General features: G+C 35.1%; 1 protein-coding gene across 2 annotated transcripts; it reads right to left on the reverse strand.

The window, feature by feature from the left end:
• Nucleotides 1-1,400: 1,400 nt before the first annotated feature.
• Nucleotides 1,401-19,738, reverse strand: RDR2 (RNA-dependent RNA polymerase 2). 2 transcript variants are annotated; one of them, XM_028202692.2, is made up of 5 exons: nucleotides 19,054-19,651; nucleotides 12,958-13,047; nucleotides 9,942-11,851; nucleotides 2,368-2,518; nucleotides 1,401-2,289 (listed from the first exon to the last, which is right to left on the reverse strand). In XM_028202692.2, exons 3-5 carry the CDS (start codon nucleotides 11,717-11,719, stop codon nucleotides 1,522-1,524), a joined length of 2,697 nt encoding a protein of 898 aa, XP_028058493.2. In that variant the 5' UTR covers nucleotides 11,720-11,851; nucleotides 12,958-13,047; nucleotides 19,054-19,651; the 3' UTR covers nucleotides 1,401-1,521. The 2 variants fall into 2 exon arrangements, with proteins under 2 accessions (XP_028058493.2, XP_028058494.2); XM_028202693.2 differs by lacking the exon at nucleotides 12,958-13,047 and having other exon boundaries at nucleotides 19,054-19,738.
• Nucleotides 19,739-21,324: the final 1,586 nt, after the last annotated feature.

Consider the following 21,324-nt stretch of genomic DNA (forward strand, 5'->3'; position numbering starts at 1 on the left):
TATGAGTATAAGTAGTTATAGACTTTTGATGTAGTGACAGTGAAGTTATAAAAAATAAAAATTTTGTGACAAACAGAAATCTAGATATATATAAAAAAAATATTACTTAATTTTTAAATTTTGAAAGCTTTTGCAAATATAAAAACTTTGATGTGTATGTGTCTCTTGATTTCAAAATAACTTACCCAAAAGATTTAAACCATAAAATCTAGAAGGAAAACTCCATAAAATTTATAAAAAAAATTCTCACAAAAATAATGTGACATGACATTATTATAAATATAAGTCATCTCATGAGTATTTTATTTTAAGGTGAAAGGTCCTATGAGTTGCATTATTCTATATGATAGATTATATTGAGGGTGTTTGTTTAAGTTTTTTTGAGCCAACTTATAACTTCTGGCTTTTGAAAAGTTATTTTGGACTGTTTGGTTAAACTTATTTCAAACAACTTCTGATTCTAACAACTTATTTTACGTCAAAAAAGTTGATTCTGAAAAGCTGCTCACGCATTGCTTCTGATTATCAGCTTCTGCTGTGGACATGTTAATTTACGATCATACTCTTAGATTTTTTTATTTTTTATTTTTTTAAAAATAGAAAAAGATCCAAATGGACTATAGAATATTATTATTATTTTTTATGAGAAATGTAAATAAATAGTGAATAACAAAAAATAAAAGTTAATTGAAAAAACCACTTCACAACTTATTTAACAAACACTACTCAACAACTTAAATCTATAATCCAACAGTTACACCAAACAGATTAACAACTTCGGATTAAAGTCATAATCCATAATCTGTTAAACTATAATTTATAATATGTTTAACAGTTACACCAAACGGGACCATTATGTACTATAGAAATCTATTTTGTATGGAATTTTTGTTTGAATATTGTCACCCTGTTTGGTTTGGAATTTTTAAAAATATTTTTTGGTGTTTTCAATTAGGATTTTTGTATTTTTGATATTTTTATAATATTTTATTTATTTTTTATTTTTTACTTTTTAGATCCACTTAATATTACTTTAAAAGTATAAATTTGTACAGTTTTTTTTTAAAAAAAAATTCATTGAATACAACAAAATATGAAAATGTACTAAATTTTCAATTTTTTAAAATATTTGTTTTGTATTTGATGATTTTTTTTTTATTTAATTTTTACAAATTTTATACTTTTTAAGCGTATCTAAAACATAGCACAACCTCATCTTTCAAAATTGCCTGAAATTCTCACAACAGATGCCCAACAAAAAAAAAAAAAAGGACATGGAGGGCAGTAGAATTGCCAGTTCTCTGAGTTCCAAGCAAGACTTTCTATCACTGAACCGGGCAAAATTGTCCACAGAAAAAAAGAAAAAAGAAATGTAAAGTAAAAAAGAAAGAAACAATACATGCATTCAAACAGAGTTCCAATATAAAACAAACGGGTCATAATGTAATTTGGATACATGTTGCAATGTTTGGGTTCAAAATTTTGCAGAATTGTGCCCTCTTCCGTACCAAGATATGGTATTCATGCTGATAATTTTCTACTCTGCACGGACTTTATATTCAACAAAATATCGCCTAAAATCCATGGAAATCCCAAGCAATGAATGCTTTCCTTGCAATAGGATGGGTGATAAGTCACATGATACCAAGCCGATGCCATCTTCTGTTGCTGGTCTGCCTTGCAGCTACTCTCAAACCACCCTTTTGCCTCCTTATATAGGCTCTTAACCGACACCAGAATTCTATCCTTCATTTCCCCGTATCTCCTATTATCCCTTAGCAGATAAGCTGATTTTGTACGCAAATTGCCTGTAAGTATCTCATCTTCACTCTCTGCCTCATAAAAATTCATTAGGGTGCTCATTTTGTCCAAATACATCTCCTTGTGGCTTTGTGCAACTTCAATGAAGTCTTCAAAACCATTTACAATGAGATCATGATCATAAGCATCCTGGGCAATCTTCTCAGACCAAACAAGGACTGCACTTTCATGCACTGGTGAGTTAACGGTGGCACGGTAGAGTTTGCCCAGAACTCCCTTGGAGATGTAATTGGGCTTGTCCCACCTTTGCATGAAGTCTGGGAACTCCTTCGGTTTCAAAAACCTAGGCATCTCAGCTGGAGCTCCGGTCTTTGCAAAATCAACGGCCATTGAATGAAGGGTTGCCAACTGAAGACATTTTGAACTCAGAGCCTTACTTGGTTCACGGTCTGCATGGATCAAATGAGCGGTAGAGATAGTGCCCAGAGTATCATTGATCATGTAATCAACAAAGAATTTATGGATTTCCTGCAGATATTAGTCAATTGGGAATAAGAAAACATGCTTTACTTCAGTGAATTGCACAAATTCAGTTTTCTAAGTTACCTCCAAAGTCACATCATGATCCATTAGACGAGGCCTTCGCCCAGTGTAGTCCATTGGGGTCACAGTTTGGGGTGGGATAAGATTTTCATTCCAGCTTATAAAATACAAGTCTCCATCAAGATCACCGCCAGAGCATTCATTTGGATGAGGCCTGTGGATATATCAGTGTTACTGTCATCCATAAACTATCAAAATTTCTATTTTTGATCTATTTAAGTGGTTGAGAGAGAGAGAGCATAAAAATTCCCCAAAAAAGTTTTAATAAATGAAACTAACTAATGTTATAAACTGTTACTGCTAGAACAAGTCATTGAACAGAGAAGTAAAAAAGCAACAAATGTATTTCTCCAATACGAAAAGTATAAGACATAAACAACAAAGCATGCTGCTACTGAGAATACAGGAAAAACTCGTTAAAATAAATCAAATGTGAAGGTATATATGCCTGAATGGCTAAGGACATCAACTTCAAATGGAATATTCCATTCATATCTCCCCATAAGTCCTAGTAATTCCTTCTCACCTCATGAATAATGCCATCAACAGTACAGAGCTCAATATGACAGGGAATTATTCCAAACATGACTCATGATTTGATAGGAGTTTCAACCAACTCGGTTCAAATTGTAAAGCTGAATAGGAAATTGAAGTGAATTGTGCAATTCAAATTGCAATTCATTACAACTGAATTTTGTTTCTTTTGGAAGTACGAAACAATGTCATTTTTGCCTCTCTATCAAACGTTAGAGAGAGAGAGACACAGTTGTTATATTGATATACGTGGTGTTATAATTATATTCATATATACAATTTAATTTTATTGAATTTATTTCATTTTAAACACTATATGTGTATTTTCATATGTATATACATATATAAAATTATATATTAAATAAAGTGAATCATAAGATTTATGATTTGATACGAATGACGGTTTACCAAAACAATTCATGATTTGATTTGAGTTTTGACAAAATGATTCCAACCTCTGGGGGTCGCATAACAACTTGATATTAAAGAAGGCATCTGCTAAGGGTAGAAAGCTCTCCGTCAAGCTATGAAGCATGAGTATTTCAAAAAACATGCCGTACCCGTATCGGATACTTACCGGCGTATGGTATACGTACCGGGTACATGGAACACGTATTCAAATTTTTTTTTCTTAATTTTTGGCGTACCCAGACGTACCTACTATATACCCAAGCTTTACCGTATCTCAGTTGAAACAATATTTTCTTTTCCTATAAAGATAAAAATCCTTTCACTAGATTTTTTTTTTTTTTTTTTTAGTTTTATGCTTAGCATGTTTTTAAAATTAAATTATGGTTTGTAAGAGATTTAATATATTGACATTTAATTTTGATTTATAACTTTACTTTCGGCATTAAATGTTAATTGTAGGTTGAATCATAACAAATTAAACCATTTAATTAATTTTTGCATTATTCTAAATTAAAAATAAATATTATTTTACAAACGTACCAAGCCTTACCTGTACCTTACTTTTTCTGGATTTTACTGTATCGACGTACCTGTATTGTACCAGTACTAATACTCGTATCCGTGCTTCATAGCCGTCAAGGGTAAAAGTAAATAAATAAACAAATAACTTACAATCTTAACGAAGGAGTTTTCCAAAAAATCAATGTTTTTTTATTGATATATCTTACAGGTGCACATATGCCTCAAGTTGGAAGGATAGTCATATGCATATACTAGAGTCTATACACCAACACGATGCGGATATGCATGTCCACGTGTCAGAACATGCCACGTCCAGTGTCAAATTTTTTTTTCAATTATTAGAGAGAAATTCATTTGACCCCCCTGTGGTTTGGCTTGATAACACGTTATCCCCCTATAGTTTACAAATAGTCAAGAGATCACTCGTGGTTTGAGACAAAGGTGCAGCCGTTACATTTTCTGTCAAGGTTGACAGAAAGTGTACTACAGGCACCTACTTTGTGATTTGACAGGAAAATCATTTGAGTCAAAAACAAATTCTTATGTAAAAATACAATATTACCCCTAATAAACCCTAACCCCAACTCAGTTATCCTCCCCCACCATCACTCCTTTCTCCACCAACCCTCACCAGACAATTCCCCCACCACCACTCATGCTACCATCAGATACCTCCTATGCAACAGGCCCCCGCCTTTGTCACCCATGGCTCTCATGTAACTACTTGCGTCATTCCCATTCATCGCCAACAATGGCACCAAGCACCCTCTAATTTCTAATCAGATATCTAGGTCCCAGCCACAACATCCATCTAGATTTGAGTTCCCAGTGTTCACAGATTATTCACCCTAATAAATCTGTTGATTTGTTTTTGTTTGGTTATTTGCATTATATAGGTACATATAAGTATATAAGTATATGTAAATTATAAATATAATTAAACCAGAACTAGGCTGCAAATTAGAAATTAAGTTATAAAATTAGAATTATTTGGATTAATATTTGGTTTAATTATTTAATTAAAAACTATCTTTAACTTAAGAGAGAAAGAGAAGATAACACAAAGGTATTAAGGTCATTTTTTCACTGCTGCTAACAGATTTAGTGTTACATTTTGGTTGAAAATCACATGGGGGCACTTTGGCTATTTTTAAAACGACGGGCAGGTAAAGTGCTATCAAGCCAAACCAGGAGGTAAAATGAAGGTTACTATTTTTTCACAAGATACTTTGGGAATACTTCACAGACATGTGTCTTGTGTTTGGACACGCCTATGACACCTTTATGGGTTTTTATAATTTTAAAAAGCTGATTTGGGGAGTAAAATATATGTAAAGACGGCAAGAAAAGTGAATATATACATATATATATACCTACATATATAATGACGCTGCTTATATCTTTGTGCCCTAAATTTGTATTATACATCGTAAATAAAAATATATAAAAAATATATTTTTCCCCCATATTCCCATTGTGTATGTATCTTAATTTTTTTTCAAAATAATTGTATCCCAGTGCCAGGTCCATGTCCATCAAATTGGAATTGAAGCACTATATAACATTCTGATCTAGCAATCTAGAGATAATGTGGTAAATATAAGAGAACTCAATGAAGCACGGACACGGACACGCGACACGACACGGACACGACACGGACACGCCGACACGCAAATTTTCAAAAAATGGGAGACACGACACGCTGGGGACACGTTCAATATATATAATTAATTTTATTTATTATATGTCATAAAATTATTAAAAAATAATTAAAAAAACATTGAAATAACATAATTAATAAACACACATTATTATTGAAATTAACAAAATTAATAAAATATATATATATATTAACAAAACTAATAATATATATATATATTCTGAAAAAAGAAATATTAACAAAACTAATTAATATATATATTCTGAAAAAAGAAATATTAACAAAACTAATTAAGAAATAAATAAATATATATATATATATATTCTGAAATAAATACATATTATAAAAAAAGACTTATTAATAAATATATATATATATATATATATATAAATATATATATATATATATTCTGAAATAAATACATATTATAAAAAAAGACTTATTAACAAAACTAATTAATAAATATATATATATATATTCTGAAATAACTTATTAACAAAACTAATTAATAAATATATATATATATATATATATATATATTCTGAAATAATAGAAAAAAAAAAAATAGAAGACCGAAGTCGAAGACGAGGAGAAGACCAGAAGAAGACTCAGAGAGAGAGAGAGGAGACCTCGACAGACACAGAGAGAGAGAAACATCGACTGGCGAAGACCAGAAGAAGAAGGAAGAAGACCGAAGCTGAGGAAGGAAGAAGAAGGTGTACTTTACGACGACTAGCGACGGCCGAGGAGCGACGACGAGCGACAACCGATGACGAGCGACTGACGAGCGACCAGGTTCTCTTTCTCCTCTGTTATCTTCCTTCTCTCTTTCTCTTTTTGTTCTCTACTAACCTCTTAGATCGATTGTAAAAATTAATGTATTATTGATTGATTTATATTGATATCTATTACAATGATTCATGATTCCTATATATAGAAGAGGGTGAGTGTGTAGTAGGTAAGGAGTAGGTGAAGTGGAGGTGGTAGTGGTGTAGTGGGTTAGGTTTAGTGGAGTAGGTTTAAGTGGGTGAAGTAGGTGGAGTGGTGTAGTGGGTTAGGTTTAGTGGAGTAGGTTTAAGTGGGTGAAGTAGGTGGAGAGTAGGTGGATTTTAACAGCCCCCCGCAAACTCAAGGGGGATAGGAACTAACCAACTTGAGTTTGGAGAGAGTAACAAAACAAGAAAATACATAAAAATAAAAAAGGATAAGAGACACTGTATGGTCGTGTCAGACCATTGGTGAAGACACTGGATGGTGGTGTCAGACCGTTGTAGAGGACACTGTATGGGGGTGTCATAACGTTGTAGAGGACACTGTATGGTGGTGTCATAACGGTGTAGAGGACACTGGATGGCGGTGTCAGACCGATGTAGAAGACAGTTTATGGGGTCATGTCGGACCGTTGTAGAAGACAGTTTACGGAGTCTTGCTGGACCCTTGTAGAAACTAACCGGAATCAATGTCGGGACAGTTTACAGAGTCTTGTCGGACCCTTGTAGAAACTAACCGGAATCTATGTCGGGACAGTTTACAGAGTCTTGTCGGACCCATAAAGGAGCTAACCGGAATCAATGTCGGGACAGTTTACAGAGTCTTGTCGGACCCTTGTAGAAACTAACCGGAATCAATGTCGGGACAGTTTACAGAGTCTTGTCGGACCCTTGTAGAAACTAACCGGAATCTATGTCGGGACAGTTTACAGAGTCTTGTCGGACCCATAAAGGAGCTAACCGGAATCAATGTCGGGACAGTTTACAGAGTCTTGTCGGACTCTTAAAAAGTCGCACCCTCAAAAGGTGTGCCCAATCCATAAAAAGGCGTGCCATCAAAAGGCGTGCCCAATTCATAAAAAGATGTGCCATCAAAAGGCGTGCCATCAAAAGGCGCGCCCACTTCATCAAAAAACGTGCCCGACAGAAAGCGTCGAGCCATCAAAAGGGGCGCCTGACACGCGGCGATGCACGTGATTGACAGAGCGCGTGTCGGCCTCGTCGTCTGTCTTTATAAACCAAAGCGAAGTCTGAGGCTTGGAAGCATAACAAACCAGTTGAAACCTCTTCGTTCTCTGTAACATTCTGTAACCAACCCTTCTCTGAAACACTCAGCAACCCAAAAACATGGCTTCTTCTTCCCGTTCAGCTACCCAGAACATAGCCTCTTCTTCCCGTGGTCTGCTCACTCTCTTTCCCGACCTCAACGAGTCAACAAGAGAGATAACTGGTGCGGTGGCCTGTGAACCTCAACCAAACACCTCTGGTTTTGCTCCGTTGAACTTTCCGATGCGGTCGGTGGAGCAAAAAATGGCAGTGCAAACGGATATTGAAGCTAATCAGTATACATTGAAGTCCTGTGTTGAAACTATGACTGCGGTCACAAACTTGTCGCACCGGCTGCAGAGTAGGACAAATGAGGTGCAGCATGTAAACTCTCAGCTGGCTCTGCTCCAACGCATGTATAAGGATGCGCGAGCAGAGATAAGTGTGCTAAAGGCGGAAAATAAGGAGCTGAAGCGGAAGGCCACTGTGATGTTCCGATTTGGAGGGCCGCCATATGCTGCAGTGGAGGAGCAGGGAGTGAACGTGCTCGGCGGCGTGGAAAACACGGAGGCAACACCGTCAAGGGCCTTCCAAGACAGAGGCAAGAAGAAGAGACCGGCTGCAGAGTAGAGAAGAAAAATCCCACTGTGGGTGTGGTTGTTTTGTTGTTTTTGTTTTTTTTTTTTTGTTTTGTTTTTTTTTTTTTTGATGTAAAATGGGGATCGGTGTGAGCCCCCAACATGAATAAAATGAGTTTGTGGAATGATGAATTTTTTTTTTTTTTTTTTTTGAAAAGTAAGGGAATCGAATAATAAAAAAAAATATGGAGATAGTGATGAAATGATAAGCATGGTGATGATGAATATTAATAATGAATAAAAATAGAGCACCAATTAAGGTTTATAATAAAAAATAAAATTTGGGCGGTGGGAAAAAAAGATGGTTTATAATAAAAGTGCACATGGGTTGGTTCCAGAGTTATATTGGTCTCTTCAACCACTACCTCTGTCTCTTTGAAAAGTGAAAAGCTAGTCATCTCTCTCTCTCTCTCTGGCATGAACTGGTTTGGAGATGAAGAGATCACACGCATACACACATGCATCTCTCTCTCTCTCTAGATCCATGAGTCTCTTCGGTCTGGGCAGGAACCAAAGGACATTTCGCCCGGAGTAAGGGGGCACAGCTGAGAAAGCACATTGATGCAACATTAGGGAGTGGAAATCTGAGAGAAGCAGTAAGACTTCCTCCAGGGGAGGACGCTAATGAATGGCTGGCTGTCAACACTGTGGACTTCTTCAACCAGGTGAACTTGCTGTATGGTACCCTCACAGAGTTCTGCACTCCAGAAAACTGTCCTACAATGACTGCAGGCCCCAAGTATGAGTACAGATGGGCAGATGGTGTACAAATCAAGAAACCAATTGAAGTTTCAGCTCCAAAATATGTTGAATATATTGAAAACAGGGAAAGGAAAATGGAGGAAAAGATGGATGTGGATGGTGGATGGGTCTGGAAAAGCTTGGTCTTCGTTGGCAGCCATTGTAAAGGCAGAGAAGAGCTTAATTATGGAAGAAGGTATGTGTACAAAAAACAAGCAGACTAGGTTGAGGTCCGGCGGGCGGCTAAGGTGAGGTTGCCGCCCGCCGGGAAGCGAAAATACTAGATTCTTAAACCAGCTCTGATACCATGTAAAAATTAATGTATTATTGATTGATTTATATTGATATCTATTACAATGATTCATGATTCCTATATATAGAAGAGGGTGAGTGTGTAGTAGGTAAGGAGTAGGTGAAGTGGAGGTGGTAGTGGTGTAGTGGGTTAGGTTTAGTGGAGTAGGTTTAAGTGGGTGAAGTAGGTGGAGTGGTGTAGTGGGTTAGGTTTAGTGGAGTAGGTTTAAGTGGGTGAAGTAGGTGGAGAGTAGGTGGATTTTAACATCGATTTAGGGCTTTTGATTTAGGGCAAACAGAATTTTTTTTGCTTTTTTACAGATTGACCCCAAAAATATTTTATAAATTCTGAAATTGACCCTAAAAATGTTTTGTAAATTCTGAAATTGGCCCCGTGCGTGTCCAAAAGTGTCCATAACGTGTCCTGGACGTGTCCGGCTTCAGAAAAAATAAAAAAAAAATTGGACACTCTCTAGTGCGTGTCGGACACGTGTCCACCGCGTGTCCGACGCGTGTCCGTGTCCGACATGTGTCCGACACTGGTACGGAGCCCTCGGAGAGGTGTCCGTGCTTCATAGAGAGAACTTCATTTGATTTTAATCTAACAGACGTGGCCTATCGTTTAAAAAAATAAAAAAATAAAAAAATAATAATCAAATCTTACTTTAGCAATCATAAACAGGGTAAAATAATTATTAACTAAAAAATATGGTAAAACAATTCCTTTAGAGAAGTGCTTTATACCTTTCTCCTTTCTGGGGGAAGATGACGCAATTCACCCAACCCTTCTCCTCTAATGCAACCTCATAGACAGCCTCGAGGACTCTAATATCTCCTGGGTGAAGACACGGATTTTTTGTTACTACAACCTTCCCAATCAATACAGATGTTGTCTCGTCTATCTTCTGAAAGAAACTCTGCTCTCCAGCTTGCAGTTCTGCTTTAGTCATGGTAATGCGGACATAAACTTGGCCATAGTTTAAAATGCCCGTTTCATCCAAACATCCAATTAGGATCCGTCCCTGTGGGACAAATATTCTGCACCGGGTTCTTAAATCAGACAACTGGTTATCATGGTGTGCTCTAAGTATCATAGAGAGGTAAGGTTCCATGTTTGGCTCGTAACCTTGAAGCAACATCTTTACTAGAATGCCTTTAGCATCTCTCCCACCCATGCTCTCGAGAACATCCAATGCTGCCTCTTTACTCGTCAGCATTTTGCCCAGAAGGCAAAGTTGTTGATCTTGCATAGCCTCAAAAGCCGTGTCTTCTACTCCCAAGGTGGACAAAAGGGAAACAATCTCCCGATTCAAGTAGCAAGGCATGGACTCGCTCCAACTAGTGACATTAAGCATCCTGTTTTTTGATTCAAATTTAAGCATGCTACTACGTAAAGATAGTTTTCTGAAGGAATTACGGTCAACGGTTATGACACCTTTATAGCCACCATATCGAATTTGAAATGCCGAAGGAGTATGATTTAATCCACACTTCTGAGCAACTTGTCTAGCAAAAGAGTTGGAAATCTTTCCAATGCCATCAGAGAAGCAGTAACCAACACCGTCAGAGGTAATTTCGACATCAGGAATAGCCTCAACTTCTTGTGCAGGGACTTCCAGAGTTTGCGTAGAAGAACTGAATAATTGACCCATCCTTGCAGCACATTTTGACACGCTGCGAATCTTGTTGAAGCAGCCCATCCAATCTCTAATATCTTCGGTTTTCACATTCTCATTAGAAGCAAACATCCACACAGCATTTGAACGGAGTTGACTAGCTGAGAAAGCGAGAAATTGAAATCTTTTGTCTCCAATCACAATCCCTTCTCGAAGAATAGACAAAATCCGATGATATATATTGGTTCTGTAAGGTTTCGCAAAGATACCTTGCTGAATACTTGTGGAAATGGCATTAGACGAAAGCTTACTCCAGTCTTCTTCAACAAAAGTAACTCTCAGGAAGTCAGAAGCATACGAAGCAAATTTCTTCACAACGTAATTTGAGGATTCGAGCTCTGGCCCTAAGCAGTAAATCTTCGACGGTGTAATGAGGACTCTATGACAACTCATTGTGTTGTGATTTGTTAACCTGCTGAGAGATAATGAAGGCAGATTCTTACCATTACTATTTTTCTTTAAAATATGCAGCCGGGTTTTAATAAACGATACGGGCTCGTAACAAGTGGATTGCAGCTTATGCATTTTCTTAAGAACCATCATTGCAGTGTCAATGTCTAAACTGCTGAGGATCTCAATCAGATCATTATCCACTGAAGCAAGACTAATTTTTTGGGTGTGAACAAGGGAATTGAGTTGGAAAAGGATCTCATATGCTAATTTAGAATCTGATTGACAACTGACAAGTGGAACTACCTCGGACGTAGAACCAAATTCTTCCCCTTCTTCTAGAATAAGATCTTTTACATCTTTCGTATAATAGGGCAAACCGGTAAAATTATCAAAAGTTGATAATTCTTCATTGATTTCCCAACACAGTGAAGATGATTGCCCGATTGACTTCATTCCGGAAAAATCTGTAGTGCGTACCCAAAGAAACCCAAAATCTTCCTTGCAGATGTGGTACCGGTTAGCACCAAACTTTGAATTGACATTAGGTCCAGAAATTTTTTGGTATATCTTTGGAGCATGCTTGAGCTGAAAAAGATACAGATAATTAGTAACAAATTCACTAGCCAAGAAACCAGCGAACACGAAAAGTAATATCAAAACAAAAAGAAATGTTTCAGCTGCTACATTTTCTTTCAAAAAAATAAAATAAAAAGAAAATGACAAAATTCATCAGAATATCCTTGTAGGTTTAGAGAAGAGAAGGAATTAGGGAATGAGTTAGACTTCATTCCCTTTTATATTGATAATTGAGCAATTATAGGCATAGTCTGAGCAATCACAAAAAAGAAAAAAAGTAATAAATACAATTATTTTCTATTCTAATATTTCCTATTATAACAATTTCATATTCTAACATCATACATGATCAGACAATATTTTGATCTACTTTTTCTGCTAACCTACCAGGCTGCCACCACAACTACATTCATTCGAAATGTTTGATAGATCACGTAAATTCAATTATCAGATTCTTAGTCTGCTAGGAAATATATAAGCTCCACCTTGGGCTATGTATGGACAATTTCCATATGAATGTGAAGTTTCTCGTGAATAGCATAAAAGAAAGCTCGTTAAGTTTGTATACTGCGACTGTACAATGTAAGTGCTGTTCACAATATTCTTTGAATACAAAATGTGCTTTTCAAATGATAAATTTCTCAAAGTTCCAATGTCTAACAATTTTTAACTATTAGGACATAATACACACTCAATAGAACACATATGGAGATGCACAATAAGGGTGAAAGGTGTTATGAGAGAGAGAAATGCTGAAAGACTGAATGAATAGTAGACATAAAAATTCCCTCCAACCATTGTAGAGCATAGCTTGAGGCAATGATAATGATACCCTATCCAATAGATGTCTACTTAATAGACTACAAAGTTGGTGGGTTGGCAATCACTCAAAGCCCAATCGTGAAGTTTGGGCACTAAAGCTAGTGCCTAGTGCACTGTCCAATTCAAGTTTAGGTCTTCAAGCAAGCGTTATGCTGTGTTGGCTGAAGTGATTATAAAAAGTTGATGATTCTATGTTATAAACAACAATCAGCCCATCTAAACAATCACACCTTGCCCTAAAACCTGAGATACGATTGGATTAAGATCTTCAACCCAAGCCCAATGCCACCAACCTTATGCACTAATGCTCCAATCGAGGCTCCAAACTAATCTGGTTGGGCTAAAGTTGTACCAGGTTTAGCCACTTGAGCTGCAATTCTACCCTGCAATGGCAACAGCAGAGTTATGACACCACACGGTTTTATAATTGATTCCTACGTTAACAAATTCAGGTAGTCAATACTAGTGAAGAAGCAAAATCCAAAACCTAATGAGCTCCAGAGGCAAGGAAAATTTATTTCATTTTCATTTTCATATCAAAGTAAATAACCATTTCTTTATATAGTAACAACTACTGCAACCTTGGTAGAAAATATGAATAAGGGCCACCTAGTGTACAATGCTCCAGCTAAAACGGGGTCTTGTATGAAAACCAATTTTGGAATTTGTGAAGAACAGATTTAAATCCAATGCACCTTAGTGTATGCAACCTAAAAATATTACATGAACTTCTTGAAAATTTTAAATGATCAATTTGAAAGTCAGCAGAAGTATTTTACAGATTTTTTTTTTTTGTTGATAACTGGGTATTTGGGCAAGCTTGTGTGCACCTCAACTAATCCTACAGCCTTGAAGTTAACGACCAGGTAAACCTCCAGTGGCCCCTTGGGTGACTCGAACTCAAAACCTTGGATCTTATCCTCAAGTCTTTATCGCTCGGCCAACCCTTGGGGTTGCCAAAGTACTTTACATTTTACAACCACAAGGATCTTTTATCCACATTCTTGCCTGTGTACAGTTTGCATTATGCCCCTTCACCAAAGCCCACCAAATCCTTAGAAGCCTTACATTAGGGACATTAGAAAAGACAGTTTAACTACAAATTGTTTAAAGCTTAAGCCATATTTGGGAAAAGACTCAGAGAGAAATAAATTTAACAATGGAAACCAAACCATCAAAGGTTGTCATTATTTTATGAAGCACATCAAAGAGTGTTATTAAACACTTACGTGTACACGGCAAAACAAACTATTTTTTTTTTTTGTGTCATAAACACATAATACTATACAAATAAACAAACACATATACATACAAAACATGTATATTTGTGTCCTTCCATGTCTAAGTTATCCCTTCAAGTAGTTGCTTTATGGGAATATCCTTGCCATGTTTCCACGTCCTGTATCCATATTTATTTAGTTATTTGACAAGCAACAAACAAAGTTGCATTGAGAAAATGCCGAGGGGGCACAATGCATATACAACAAAGAAAGAAAACAACAAAAATCAAGAAAAAACATGAGACACCAAAACCCCTAATACATTGAAGAAAAAACATTCAACTGCCATAGCAGAATATCTCAATATCCCTTCACCATAATATGAATTGCCAGGAACTAGATCAAACAAACCACGGACAACTTGTCTAAGATGAGGTTGTAGAAGCTGCATTCAACCATGGAAATAGAGCCACCCGTACCCGAGACATAGTACATGTGATTTTTATAATAATAATTATATAAAAAAGAGGATATAGTCAGGTGGGAATATGAGAAATAACATTTTTATATATTTATATTCATAAACAAACAAAAATAATGAAAAACCAACACTAATTCAACTTGAAAAAACACTCGATCTTCAATTTAAATACCATTATACAAAATACCATTTCATCAACCATAAACAAACCACATTGTCTCAAAAATGTTAAAAGCATTTAAGTTCAATAATAAATAGATTGTCCATAAAAAATATATAAAGCCCCACTATTTTGTTTAAGAAATAACAATATAGTGAATATTTACCAAAAGTTTGCACCAAAAATTTCATAGAAAAACGTAAATGAAAACAAATAATATGAACACTAGCAAGATGATAGGGAGATTATTTTTTCAATGAGATATGCTCTTTGTCTCTTTCAAATGAATTCTAAGGCTCATATTGTAGACATTGAAAGTTAAACATATTAGAGGAAAGTTTTATTTTTTATTTAATTTTGACCCTCTTGTTTCCAAATTTTTACTTTGACCACTAAATCACCCTTCTAAAATTATAATAAAACGTCAAACATGTCATGTCGCGCATTTGGGCACAGGACACTCATGTGCTTGATGCATCCGCCAACATGTCCAATAAAAAAACAATAATAATAACACTTGGCATGCCATGTGGCATGTCAGACAGGTGTCTTGGCATGTTCGAGTGGTGTCTATGTCAGACATGTGTTGGACACATACAGCTACTAAAATAGATAGTCCGTGCTTCATAGCAGATGGGCTTACAAACATGTAGATACACATTTTACAGTCATGAACTGTGGCACATATTCAAGGTACAAAAATCTAGCACATTATGTGGACCCATCTATATGACAAACCTGGGAAGTGAATACGCAGGGACAAAACAATAAATATAATTGCATGTTTATATTTAAGCCTAACAATGAATAACAAAAACATATATATATTCAGGAAAATACATAAATAGATATAAATTATTGCAAACATTTATTTTCAAACCTTTTTTTTTTTGTTTTTTTAAGTCTTTGATTTGGTTATAAACCGAAATAGAAATGTGAGTGCTAAATTGCTTCTGAACTGGTGGGTTTGCTCTAAGTAACGACAAAAATCAGATTTTTTCAAACAGTTTGAAGTTGAACCAGTTTGGTTTGCCGCAAAATTTTAAATAACGTAATATTTAATAAAAGCTTTCTATGTGGTGCAAGGCACAACAGCTGAGCAGCTTTATTTGGGAGCAATGCATAAGGCAATTTAAAGCAGGTGGTACGCCTATTGTTTTCATTGGTCAAGCAATGTGGGACTGGTGCAAGCAATTGTTGATCCTTATATATTACAATTGGTACTATCCTATTGCTTTGTCGAGCAATGTGGGATTGAGGATTTTAGGTTGGGTGCAAAATTTGAAATGTTGATAACAAGATTTCTTTTATTAACATGAATTTGTAATGCATACAATAAGAAAAACATATATAAATGTCACATATTGATTAAAGTATATCCAATTAAGATTAAAATAGTATAAACATGCGTATAATTGAGTGTTAGAGCTATTACAAATGATTTTAAAATTTTCACAATCACGTCACCCAATTCTTGATACGTACTGCTCAATGCTCCAGAAACTGTTACACTGCAACCGTTACCGTCACCATTACCGTTACGTGCCCTAATACTGCGATTTAGAACCGTGGTTGAGACTTTCAATATTAGATTCAGCTAAGAAAACTAAGGGTTATGTTGCTTGTAGGGGCAGCACCAAAATTCCTCCATTGAAAGAAGGTATGGGCAGATCTAGCAGGGCACGCATTGGCAGGCTGGATTTAAACGGATTAATTATTATTAAAATATTACTTAATATAGGCCAATTGATCGGGTAGGTGGTGAGTTTGGCCATATTTAAATTGATTAAACAATTATTACAATATTACTCAATATAGGCCAGTTGGCCCAATCAAAAACTGTAAGAGACTAGTCTCAATTTAGACATGCTACCCACTCCTCATAAGCCTCTGTAATTGATTAAATATTACCTCATGTGCTTAGAACCATAGAGCTTCATAAGTGGCTGAATTAAAAAATACAAGAACCCACATAAGCAATGAAGCACGGACACGGACACGCGACACGACACGGACACGACAAGGACACGCCGACACGCAAATTTTCAAAAAATGGGAGACACGACACGCTGGGGACACGTTCAATATATATAATTAATTTTATTTATTATATGTCATAAAATTATTAAAAAATAATTAAAAAAACATTGAAATAACATAATTAATAAACACACATTATTATTAAAATTAACAAAATTAATAAAATATATATATATATTAACAAAACTAATAATATATATATATATATTCTGAAAAAAGAAATATTAACAAAACTAATTAATAAATATATATATATATATATATTCTGAAATAAATACATATTATAAAAAAAGACTTATTAATAAATATATATATATATATATATTCTGAAATAAATACATATTATAAAAAAAGACTTATTAACAAAACTAATTAATAAATATATATATATATATATATTCTGAAATAATAGAAAAAAAAAAGAAAAAAGAAGACCGAAGTTGTTAATAAATATATATATATATTCTGAAATAATAGAAAAAAAAAAAATAGAAGACCGAAGTCGAAGACGAGGAGAAGACCAGAAGAAGACTCAGAGAGAGAGAGAGAGGAGACCTCGACAGACACAGAGAGAGAGAAACATCGACTGGCGAAGACCAGAAGAAGAAGGAAGAAGACCGAAGCTGAGGAAGGAAGAAGAAGGTGTACCTTACGACGACGAGCGACGGCCGAGGAGCGACGACGAGCGACGACCGATGACGAGCGACTGACGAGCGACGGACGAGCGACTGACGAGCGACCAGGTTGTCTTTCTCCTCTGTTATCTGCCTTCTCTCTTTCTCTTTTTGTTCTCTACTAACCTCTTAAGATCGATTTAGGGCTTTTGATTTAGGGCAAACATAATTTTTTTTGCTTTTTTACAGATTGACCCCAAAAATATTTTATAAATTCTGAAATTGACCCTAAAAATGTTTTGTAAATTCTGAAATTGGCCCCGTGCGTGTCCGAAAGTGTCCATAACGTGTCCTGGACGTGTCCGGCTTCAGAAAAAATAAAAAAAAAATTGGACACTCTCTAGTGCGTGTCGGACACGTGTCCACCGCGTGTCCGACGCGTGTTCGTGTCCGACACGTGTCCGACATTGGTACGGAGCCCTCGGAGAGGTGTCCGTGCTTCATAGCACATAAGAAACTTATCACTTTCTCTAACATAATTCACTGCTCTTAGTAAAAGATTTATTATTATTATTATTATTGTTATTTTTTTTTTTATTATGCTTTCACACCTCAAGAAGACTATATTCCTTCTTTATTGCAAGGTTTTTCATAATTTGGTTACCAATGCCTTATAAACAGGGGGCCAGATTAAAATTTTTGAGAGCAATGCATGAGAAATTAGATTTTGAAGGGCAACCTCATAGAGTGGGTTTCACAAAAAATTTAGAGGTGCCCGATTGAGTTTGGGGAGGCCACTACATGTGGTACAAAAAAATTTGGTTGGTTGCACTCATATAAAACTTTCTAAAAAAATTAGAGGGGCCAAGAACTCGCTTCCTTCCGCCCTTAGTTGCATGGTCCTAAACTTCAAACCTAATTTAACAAAATTTACCCTTGATTTTCTTCTTCCTCAAAAAGTATCAGGCATTGGATACAAACAGGTCTCCTCCTTAGAAGTACCTCTACTACTTGGATCACTTGTGTCAGCACATTAAATAACAACACCAACAATATTGAGGAAAAGCACACATATAGATACTAAAAGCAGAAATTAAAGAACTATCTTTCCTCTTTTGCAAGGAAAGAGACATCGAAAACAAACATTTACTAGTACAACAAATAATGGTCCAAGCTATTACCTAATTCACAAATCAAAAGCAAATCCAGTCAAAATCATCAGTTTAAAGCTACAGAGGCAGATGAATGAATGGTAAGCTCATGAATAAGATGAGCAAGTAAGAAATAAGTAATCAAATAGATCAACAATAGTGACCTTACTGCCAACTAAGAGCATCACCAATCCTCTCTCTCTCTCTCTCTCTCTCTCCCCCCCCCCCCCCCCCCCTTTTTCCATCAAATCTGATTGAAAATTTGAATAAAAACTTGATCTTATATGGAACACTTCAATCCTTACTCTTTTTCTTTTTTTTTTTTGTTTTTTCTTCTTTCCTTATCAAATCATTTAAAAAAATTCCAAACATTTGAAACCTATTCAAATCATTTTTGATGAAAGAAAACCTATTTCCAATCCTTACTCTTTAAAATTCATCATATTTGAGTAAAAATATGATTGTTGGAAATTTGGTGAAGGATTTGGCTCATCCTTGTTTGGTAAAAAAAATTAACTCTCCCTTTATTTGATACAAAATTGATGAAATGGTTGGAGCACACTCTTAGCCATTTTTTCATCAAATTCAAATTTGACGGAAAAAATAAATGATGAAAGATTGGAGATGCTCCAACAAACAGTAACATAAACCCACAAAAATTCAAACATAAAAAATGATCAAAACATCAAAAAAATCTAAAAAGAACTTAACAAAAAATTATACCTTGAGAAGCACAGCATTGGGTTTCTCACTATCCAAACGACACCCCTTAGTCTCCAAAACATAATCAAACTGTAAATCCAACTTATAACACTCCCCACTATGAACAACCCAGAACTCAAGACTCTTCCTTTCGGGCATAACCCAAGCCTTGACACCGTCAAAAGACTCCAACACACTCATGCAATCATGTTTCACCATCAACCCACAATGCAGAACCCCATTCTCGACTCGATTCGAGGGCTCGACGGGCCGGGCTATGACGTCATCGAAGGAGGCGGAGAGAAACAGGACGAACCCTTTGAAGACAAGCTTGCCCTCTTGAGAGAGGCGTGTGGCGTTTGATTTGGAATCGAGGGTTTCGAATTGGACTCGGCCGAAACCTTTGGATTTCCAGTTCTTGCGGTCGCTGACGATTTCGCAAGCGTAGACAGAGCCTTTGCCGATTGTGGACTCGAAGAAGTCGAAGAGGTCCTTGGCTATGGCTGTTTGAGGAATGTTTGAGACCCTCACTGTGGGTCTGTCCACAGCCATGGCACAGAGAGAGAGAGAGAGAGGGAGAGAGATTTTTCCGACAAGGTTTTGTGACTTCGGAGTGAGTGAGGAATTGTGCAAACAGGGTTCTATGTTATTGCTTCGTTTAAATCGAAAATTGAAATAAAAAGGGTTTAACTCTTTACTTAAAAATTGTGATAAATTATACACTTGTTGAGATTTTCTGATTTTATAGTATATTATCTCTTAATATTTAGAAAATTATATTAATCTTTTATTATTGTAATTAGTTAGACAGAATAAAAATATTAAACTCATACACTCTCACTTTTTTTTACTATAATTCTATTTTTTTCCCCTTTCATTTACTTTTTTTTTTCCAATATAATTCTATTTATTTATTTATTAAAAGTTGTTACCTTTTATATAAACAAGGGTTGTGAAATGAGACTATTAACCATAAAGATGGGAATGTAATTTTTAAAACGTCAAGGGATAAGATGTAATTAGACCAAATTTCATGAGTGTTCGTGTAATTTATCCTAAAAATTATAACAATTAATTCTCTTCCTCTATTATTTTCTTTTTATGTTAGACTTTTTTATTATTTTTTATATTGGGATATCAACATGACAGAAATTGAGCGATTCATAGAGCTCATTATAGGTTTAGTTTCGATAATTTAAATAGTTCACTTTTTAAGATTCATTAAGTAGAATATTTATGTAAAAAATTAAGATGATCGAAGATCAATAACTTTATATTTGAATCAAATTTAGATTACAAAAAATAAATGGTTATTTTTGAAATTATTTTTGTCATTTATTTTTTAAAATAAATATGATTAAAATATATAACTATCAATATCTAATCATCTTAATTTTTTACAAGAATATTCTACTAAAAGAGTCCTAAAATTGAACAGTTCGGATCATCAAAATCAATTCTAAAATGGACATCAAACCCAAACGGTATCTCAAGTTGAGATGATAACTTGAGAGAAGCCAAATATATATATATTTTTTCTTTTTTTCTCTTTTTAACCTTTATGACTAAAATACAATTTCATCAATTGGGTAAATTACACTTTATCCCTTTGAAGTATAGCTTCATATCACTTTTGTAATGCCCTAAAATAATAATAACTCATCTCATAATGTTCAATAGAAAAACATAAACTTACAAAATATTTACCTTTCATTTATATTCTTTTACTGTACAAAAGATGACATATGCATGTATGCATTCATTAATCTTAAATCTTGAATTTATAGCATATGTCATATATGAGTGAATTGAAAATAAAAGGGAATACAAATAGGTTTATACTCTAATGATTACATCTTTTCTAAGACATTGCTTGGTTACAATAAGGTGGATCAAAGTCCAAAACAATTAAAAAGCCCAAGACTTATACAAAAGATAATTGCAATAAAAGAAACAAAAATGAGCATTTAGCTCCACGGTCCTCCTAAGTTAAGTCATTGGTGGAGGTATATCATTAGTACCTGAAAGTTGTTTTTCATGTAGGGTGAGCTAAAGCCCATTAAATGTATTCAAACACAACGTATGAAGCTTAACAAAGTCATATAGTGAATGCAATGCAATGCCATTTTCCAAAACATTATGTTTTCTCTTTCAAAACTATGCCATGCCTCAATTTTATGTGATTCAATCTAATAAACAATAATTTCAAGTTAGAAAGTAGAGCAATGAGTACAAAACACTGGGAATCTCTAGGTATGTATGTGCCTGCTAGTAGGCTATACAAACACGATC

The sequence above is a fragment of the Camellia sinensis genome, chromosome 15 (genome assembly GCF_055761805.1).
Source record: "Camellia sinensis isolate YWXY chromosome 15, ASM5576180v1, whole genome shotgun sequence".
In the NCBI taxonomy this organism is placed as follows: domain Eukaryota; kingdom Viridiplantae; phylum Streptophyta; class Magnoliopsida; order Ericales; family Theaceae; genus Camellia; species Camellia sinensis.

What these genes read in the sequence shown, in the direction of transcription:
- RDR2 (XM_028202693.2), bottom strand. Translation starts at nt 19,584, where the DNA reads ATGGCTGTGGACAGACCCACAGTGAGGGTCTCAAACATTCCTCAAACA. An exon ending in TTCCCCCAGAAAGGAGAAAG is followed by an intron (nt 2,519 to 9,941) that starts GTATAAAGCACT and finishes ATATATCCACAG; the next exon opens with GCCTCATCCAAATGAATGCT. An exon ending in ATCATGATGTGACTTTGGAG is followed by an intron (nt 2,290 to 2,367) that starts GTAACTTAGAAA and finishes TAATATCTGCAG; the next exon opens with GAAATCCATAAATTCTTTGT.